Source organism: Triticum urartu, chromosome 7A (genome assembly GCF_056163025.1).
Source record: "Triticum urartu cultivar PI428250 chromosome 7A, HENAU_Tu73, whole genome shotgun sequence".
Lineage (NCBI taxonomy): Eukaryota > Viridiplantae > Streptophyta > Magnoliopsida > Poales > Poaceae > Triticum > Triticum urartu.
This window is the reverse complement of record NC_141879.1, coordinates 434,235,644-434,243,087: the sequence shown is the minus strand read 5'-3', so window position 1 is coordinate 434,243,087 and position 7,444 is coordinate 434,235,644. Positions and strand designations below refer to the sequence as shown.

At 43.8% G+C, this 7,444-nt stretch overlaps 1 protein-coding gene across 2 annotated transcripts; it reads right to left on the bottom strand.

The window, feature by feature from the left end:
- Positions 1-750: 750 nt before the first annotated feature.
- Positions 751-5,117, bottom strand: LOC125529539 (vesicle-associated protein 1-3). Of its 2 annotated transcripts, XM_048693948.2 has the most exons (8): positions 4,805-5,116; positions 4,034-4,104; positions 3,851-3,932; positions 3,626-3,741; positions 3,358-3,513; positions 3,210-3,254; positions 1,951-2,028; positions 751-1,047 (listed from the first exon to the last, which is right to left on the bottom strand). In XM_048693948.2, the coding sequence occupies exons 1-8, from the start codon at positions 4,860-4,862 to the stop codon at positions 937-939; spliced, it is 717 nt and encodes a 238-aa protein (XP_048549905.1). In that variant the 5' UTR covers positions 4,863-5,116; the 3' UTR covers positions 751-936. The 2 variants fall into 2 exon arrangements, with proteins under 2 accessions (XP_048549905.1, XP_087390553.1); XM_087534427.1 differs by lacking the exon at positions 751-1,047 and having other exon boundaries at positions 1,113-2,028; positions 4,805-5,117.
- Between the last annotated feature and the right edge of the window lie 2,327 nt (positions 5,118-7,444).

The window sequence follows — 7,444 nt, the reverse complement described above, 5'->3', positions numbered from 1 at the left end:
AGAAACCGGTGCATGTCGAAGCCTAAAACCTGGACGCACCACCACCGCGAGACTAACAAGAAGGACGACGACGACGACATGTACGAGGCCGACGGAGAGACGGTCTGCAGGAGAGACAGTGGAGGCGGTTCCGAAGTGACGCAGGTGCGGAACGGCAGCGAAGGGGCCGCGGGAAAGGCACGGTGCCGATGCGATCGCAGCATGTCGACGGTGACCACGGAAGGGGAGTGGCCGGCCATCAGTGCTGCCAGTACACGGAAGGCGGCGACGGCGGAGACCGATGAAACCACCCCCTGCTCTCTCGTCTGGATCGTCGCCACGAGGTGTGCATGCCTTCTACTAGGGTTCGTCGCCGGCATGGTCGCCACGGCGGCGTGGGTGCTCCCCAGGGCCCCTGGGCGTCCGGAACTATACGTCGTTCCTACCTGAAGGTCTCTCATGTTCTATAAGCCTTACTGTAGGATCAGACACATGAATCATGTTATATTCAGACTCATCACCCTGATGAATCGACAGCTTAAACAGACCTTTCCTTCCGCGTACTGAATGGCTTAACTACGTACATACTGTAGTTTCCATGATCAAATATATTCTGGTAAGATGTCAGGAGTTCCATGAAGCTGAAAGATCTGGCAGAAGCAGCAATGAATTCACCAACGGTCACAAGGAAGGTGAGATTAGAATGAATTAAAGGAGTTAGAATAGAATGGCGAACGTGACATAACTTGCAGCTGTTAATAAGAATTATAATTAAAACAAGTCTACTCGATGTGATTAAAATCATGAAAACCACCATGTAATGTACACAAACCAAAGCTTCTAAGCCGTTACAAGTTAGAATAGAACAGGCGCTCCTTTTAGGAGTAAAAACACAAGGGATGTTGTTGGTATCCATCCTTTCCTGGGAATGTAACCTTGTTGGGGACTACTCTTCTCCTATGTCTTCTTGAGGATGAAACCAGCGATGATGCCCAGAATACCAACCACGATCAAGAAGGTGATTGAGAAACCGCCGTTGCTTTTGCTGCTCTCTTTGCGTAGGACATCCTGAAATTAAGAGATTTTATCATTAAATTCTGATAAACTGTGTTCAACTTCGCAGAATCCATTAAATTCTGATAAGCACACAGGCTAAAAGCATATGCATCATCATGCACAATGTAAGTTTGACATTTATCGATCAAACAATGTGTATTGAAAAAAATCCAGCAAATGGAAAATCTGATTATATCAGCAGGGGGTATTTTTGTTATATTTAACTTACCAGAGACCCAGCACAACTTTTAGACTCTATTTACATCTGCCAAAACTATGCACTGCAAATTTGAATTTCATTGTCCATTGATAGGTCATCAGAATTTGAAGCTCATTGTCAATTATTGTTAACTTTAGACAGCTTACATTAAGAAATAAACAACTGATCTATTAGGCATACTAACATAAGGTTCACTCTAAACAACACACAGCTCACAATCACTGCATCTTCTCGTGACAATCTCCAACAAACAACAAATTTGAAAAAAAAAAAAAACTTATGCCGACAAACACCGTCTTAACTTTATGCTTATGTGTAATTATGAGCATGACACTCGTCAATACATCAATTGATAAATCTGAATAATGCTCAACACATAAGCATTTACTTGGCTTGTATAAAAAACCAATGGTGTGAATAAAGATTTCTTGGTTAGGACGAGCAAGCAAGGTAATGCAGTAGATTATCTCATACATTTCCGCTATTCATGGTAGTGATAAACATAAAGTACAAAGAGGGGAGCATGTCTATAATTTGTTGAACCTCACATCAATAAATAGCTGAGTAACCAACCCCTTGAGTCACCTTTGAGATGGAATGGTTAAGAAACATGTAAATGATGGAAAACTAATTCCAGAATAACACCCAAGAATACAGCATCGGTTCAGAACTGTCACAGTTGTGGAAGCACTTACCAGCTCTTGTCTCAACTTCTGGTTTTGCTGAACAGCAGACATTTTCTCCTCAGTTAGCTTGGAAATCATGGATGTTGCCTAGAAGGAATAACCAACCACAGCCATTTTATCAAAACATAAAATTTCAAAAGCATTTTGAGATAGATTGACAACTAAGTAAGAGATGATGCATTTTGGCTATCTGTTGTCAGCAAACTTTTACAAAGTCAATACATACAGTAGCCAATACCATCAAAGCCACACGATTTCTTTTTCGAATTGGCATACAGTAGCCAATACCATCAAAGCCACATGATTTTTTTTTTCAAATTGGTGTATGTATTAATTAATTAAGAAACAATGTTTGGATTACAATCACGCCAGACCAGTTCCCACGCACAGGCAGGAACTGCCATTGCAACACACCACCGCCGCACTCGACACAACTAACCCTAGCAATTTCATGTGCCACCCAATTATCATCAAGACCACATGATTTTGCTTGCGTATGTGCTACAATTCACCCTATACAGTGCAAGCAGTGAGAAGCTTACAGGAATAGGTAAGGCATATAAATTACAAAGCCATCTCGTCTGAGGGTAAATCAGGAATCCTAGGGGCGCCAAAATTTGGGAAGTAGGATAAAAATGCATCATATGCTACTTGGCATTCTCCTGTTTTCCAAATATTATGGGAAGTAGTAATAACCTAATCTGTTTTTATATTCCCAAGTCAACAGTGATACAAATCATATATACATTACTTAAGAGTTAAAGACTAAGGCTCATGCCAATATCTTATGTTCTAATGGTAGTAATGAACCTGTTACTCAGTCTTGTCACCAATCACCTCATAATAACAGGGAAGGGTGGTACTGGCTGAAGGGGGCACAAAAGCTTTTTTTTCTATTTCACGAACGGATATTTATGATTGGCAGGGCATGCTACCCGGCTAGCAAGATTCACAATCACTTGCAGTCAGGAAGCTAGCGTATGCTTCCAGAGGATTTTAATGCAAGGGCAATTCTGAATGTCTGGACAAGCCATATCTATTCTTTTATCTCCAAAAAAAAATTGAACAATCAGTACCACAGTCCATATACAAATCAGTCAGTTAGTGTAAGATCTAAGTAGGGGCATACAGCATAATACCAACATTGTCAATATACAGTTGACCAGTTGTTCACTCATTCTTACAACTTGCAGCCTTTTTACCTCAGGGTACTGATTAATATCAAATACATAGGAACCATAAAGGTTAGATAAAGAAATAAAGGGTACCTCCGAGGACTTCTCCTTTGATGCTTCACCAGATGATCTAAATACCTGGACAATGGACATTAAATATATTGTAATTTTATCATATAAAAAGCCCCAGGAATTTCATTCAAAACAAAAAAAAAACGAAAGAGCTAACTCAGTGACTTACAGATTGTGGCAATGTAGAATTAGGGGTCCCATTTTCCAATGAACGAGCAGAACTCCCTTGTTCTGATTCTTCAGAGAACGGGCTAGGTGAAGATGTTGGCACATAAATTACACGCAGCTTGCATTCATCAACAACCTTCCCTGGCTCTTTGTTGAACTGTCGTCATGAAACCACATGGATGAATGACATGATGATGTGCTAGAAACGAACAAATGCAGCAAGGAGCAAATTGACAGAAATAACACAAATGGAGTGTCAAGGTAGGTACCATTGCTGCACTAATATCTTGAGTTTCTGCGCCATTCTCAGCTGCAACACTTTGAACTAGGAACTTGTCCTTACACTGCAGATCAGGAGGTGCTTCCCTCTGCGCTTGCATTGTAACTAACAACAGAGAAAATGCTCAGGATACTTGTAAATAGAAAACTGAGCAAGTTAAGCAGACTTTCTTTTCACTGAGCTGTTTATCCCTATATAATGGACCGCCAGCTACCTGTAACATCACAAGTCGACCCAGGAAGTACAACGCCAATATTAGGGCGCACACAGTACTGCTTTGGGTTGGTAGTTTTGACCTGCGAACAGTGATGAGGTAATGATTTCCTTGTCCATTAGAACAACTATATGAACAATAAAAACATGAGGCACATAGGATTGAAAATTTACAACTGATTACCTTGAATGCTACATAATGGTCGGTCTTATTTGTGAGTTGCATGGAGCACGAGCTCTGCTTCATCAATTCAACTGTATGTACAAAATAGAAGTTCAGGCACATTTTGATTAAGAAAGACAGTACAAACCTCTAGATATTCAGTGCACAGATACAGTAAACTAACCCAGACAAACATTGAAAGCAAGCAAACTGAATAAACAGAATCATGATCATTGACAGAACAATCTAGCACATAGTGATCCAATTCAAGATCAGCTAACAATGGCCTTAATATCACATCCTAAACACAATGTAAATAATTGACAGGAACATTTCATTTCAAGCAACTCCGTAATGCCAGATCAATGTAGCGATGACATACATATTTGTTAGCGAGATCCCAAATTCCTGGAATATCAAATGATTATCATAATCATGTTTCCACAGAATGTACATTCGAAGCATGCCCTCGATACAGGGTGGGATTCCATGTGCATCAGGAAGCACATAAGACATAAATAACTGAAATCCCACAAGAAAAAAACGCCATGCAGTTACTGCCGGTTTGCAGAGAGCACGCAATGGTCCAAGATCCTGAGTTCGCATCTAAAAGAGCACTAGACAAAGCAAACTGATCAGACAGACGGATCCGATAGGCAAGGACCAATGACCTCGTCTCCATCCTAAGATCCCAGCTTTGACCAGGATCCATTGGACGGGACAGACACAGCAATAACTACGCGACGCGATTCTAGGAATTCGATCTGGAGACAAGATCTGGGGACAACTTACAGGGAAATGCCAGCTCCGAGGGCTGGATCTCGAGGAAACTGGCGCTTCCGGCGCTCATGGTGGCTTCCTCGCAAACAAATCAAGAACTCGAACCACCAAAAAAATTCGCAGCGGAGAGAGAATTATCTCTGGCTTCCCACGGATTCAATCCGGAAGACAAGAACGAGGACGCCCACCAATCGATTGGAACAAGAGGTGGGGGAATCCCGGGGCGGAAAAGTGCGAAAAATTAGGAATTTATTGGTCGCGCTCGCTCTCTTGTCCTCCTACTGTCTCGGGCATAAAAAGGTTGCACGGAAATGGTTTTAAAAATGGAATATTGTATTGAACGGATGAACTGTGATCGTTAGGAGCCTGCGGGTAAATGACTATGGTGCCCTCCGATGGTAGTGCTAGTTGTCCTCTGAGGGGCTGGGTCGGTGAGGGGTACGGATGGTATTGCAGCTGAGCTGTGGGAGGCCGTGACGTGGCGCTTTAATGGGCATGCGCAGCTGGCTCTTTGCCAAAATCGATTTATTACCCATTTACTGTTTACCATTTCCGTACCCGTCGACGCTCAAAAGTGACACGATCTCCTTGAGCCCGTAAAAGATTAAGCCCCGAGAGGATCAAATTGAAAACGAGACTCCAACGCGAAAGTTAGGAGAAACTTAAAGGAGCATGTGTTTGAGCTAAGTTTTAGGTTGCAATATGTAAGAGCATCTACAGCTGAATATCCCAAACGTGTCTTAAATATTCGGGTAGATGGTCCGGTCATTGACCGGTCATGAAAATGCGACTCAGATGGGTTTTCTAAACGGGCTTCAGATATCCGAGCTGACTAGCACCCATAATATCCACTTCAAATATGTAGCAGATATAGGACCGTTCGTCAATGACATCTTACATGGGCATTGTAACTGGACGCCGCGACTAGTCCGGTGCTATTGACAAGGACGCCATAGCAAGAGGCCATGCATGATGGTGTCTTCTGTATACCTGCCACCGGCATTCACTTGCTAGGACGACGCGAGACTGCCGAAGCGTCCCAATCTGGGATTTTGGTGGTGTCGTTGCCTTCCTCCCTCGTTAATGACCTTACCCCGTTCGTAACACTGCTGTGATTGCGGAAAGTGAAGGTGGCAACACATGATGACTTGGATTGGTGGTGCTTTTTGAGTACTTGGTTTCGAGCTCCGGGGTTAATACCCTAGGTCTGACCCTAACTGGTTATACCTGGCAATGGCGGTCTTTGTGTCGTTACCTTGTTAAAGGCATTGCTTGGAATTTGCTCGGACATAATCTTCAGAGTGAAAACCCATGATCTGACATTTAATGGTCGGATCTGGTGACGGCGACGCTTGTGCGTGGCGTCACTTGAAGAACCTTTCTCGTAGTCCTTGTGTTATGAAGAGATGGTTGGTGCTAATGGTTAGTTTTCTTTCTTCACCTATGCATGGCTTCGGTCTTGTATGACTTTGTTTTTTCTAGTGTGATTCTTCGTGTGTGTGTGTGTTAGTGTTGGTTGTGTGCATCATAGTTATGCAGAGGCCGGGTGTGTTCTCATTGTGTTTTGTATCCCCTTGATACTACATTATAAGTCAATAAAAACACCCTTTGTCGAAAAAAGGACCGTTAGGGCATGCGCGAGCGCGTCCATCATGTCAGACCCAACAACGCCCCCCCACCATAATTTGCACCAAATCCACCCCCTCGCCCTACCGGATCCATTTGCTCTCACCTCTCTTCTTCCTCCTCCGTGGTGTCCGGCTCGCAGCTCCGCCGCCGCGCGTGCTCCGTAGCCGTTCCGAGCCTCTGTGGCGCCAACGCCAGCACAACACTCCTCTATCCCGTCTCGCAGCCGGGGAAGTCGTCGCCGGCCCGCACGCCAGCACGGTACGTCTGGGAACTCTCACCCCCCCTTGCGCTCTATGTGTTCGACACATTGTTCGACCTGCTTTTTTGTGATTTTTCAGCGAAAACGACAAATTATGATGCTTCGTCGGACAAGGAGTATGGATCGACATAGCTTGATTAAATCATTCAAGATGAGTTCTTTGATTCGTCGGACTCGGACGAATAAGTGGACATGACCATGCTCATGAGTATGCAAGAGGAAATGGACCGGCAGATGGAGCATGTTCTCAATTTCAAGGGCTTGGTCAAGGAGAGAAGATTGATCAATCGGGGTAGGGTGTCCAGAGCATCGCTATTGCAGAAGGACTACTTTGGTCCAAACCCAATTTTCTCGGATGATCCATGATTTCGTTGTCGTTGTGACATGCGGAAACCATTGTTTTGCGCATTGTGCAGGGAGTGGAGGCACAAATGACTACTTCAAGCTCACATGGTCTTATTGTGGCCAATTATCTTTTTGTGCTAAGCAAAAATGCACGGCTGCTTTTGAGGATGCTTGCACTTGGTACTGCCGCAGATGCCGTCGGTGAGATGGTTAGGATGGGGAGGAGCACATGCCTGAAAACTATTGTCAAGTTTGCTAGTGTTGTAGTGCAGGTATTTGGAGCAAAGTATTTGAGAGAACCAAATGTGTAGGACACATAGAAGTTATTGGGTATTAGGGAGGCCAGAGGGTTTTCAGGAATGCCCGGATCAACTGATTGCATACATTGGAAATGGAAGAACTGCCCCCAAAGGTTTGCG

What these genes read in the sequence shown, in the direction of transcription:
- LOC125529539 (XM_087534427.1), bottom strand. Translation starts at nt 4,862, where the DNA reads ATGAGCGCCGGAAGCGCCAGTTTCCTCGAGATCCAGCCCTCGGAGCTG. An exon ending in ACCATTATGTAGCATTCAAG is followed by an intron (nt 3,933 to 4,033) that starts GTAATCAGTTGT and finishes CACTGTTCGCAG; the next exon opens with GTCAAAACTACCAACCCAAA. An exon ending in CAAAGGAGAAGTCCTCGGAG is followed by an intron (nt 2,029 to 3,209) that starts GTACCCTTTATT and finishes TATTCCTTCTAG; the next exon opens with GCAACATCCATGATTTCCAA.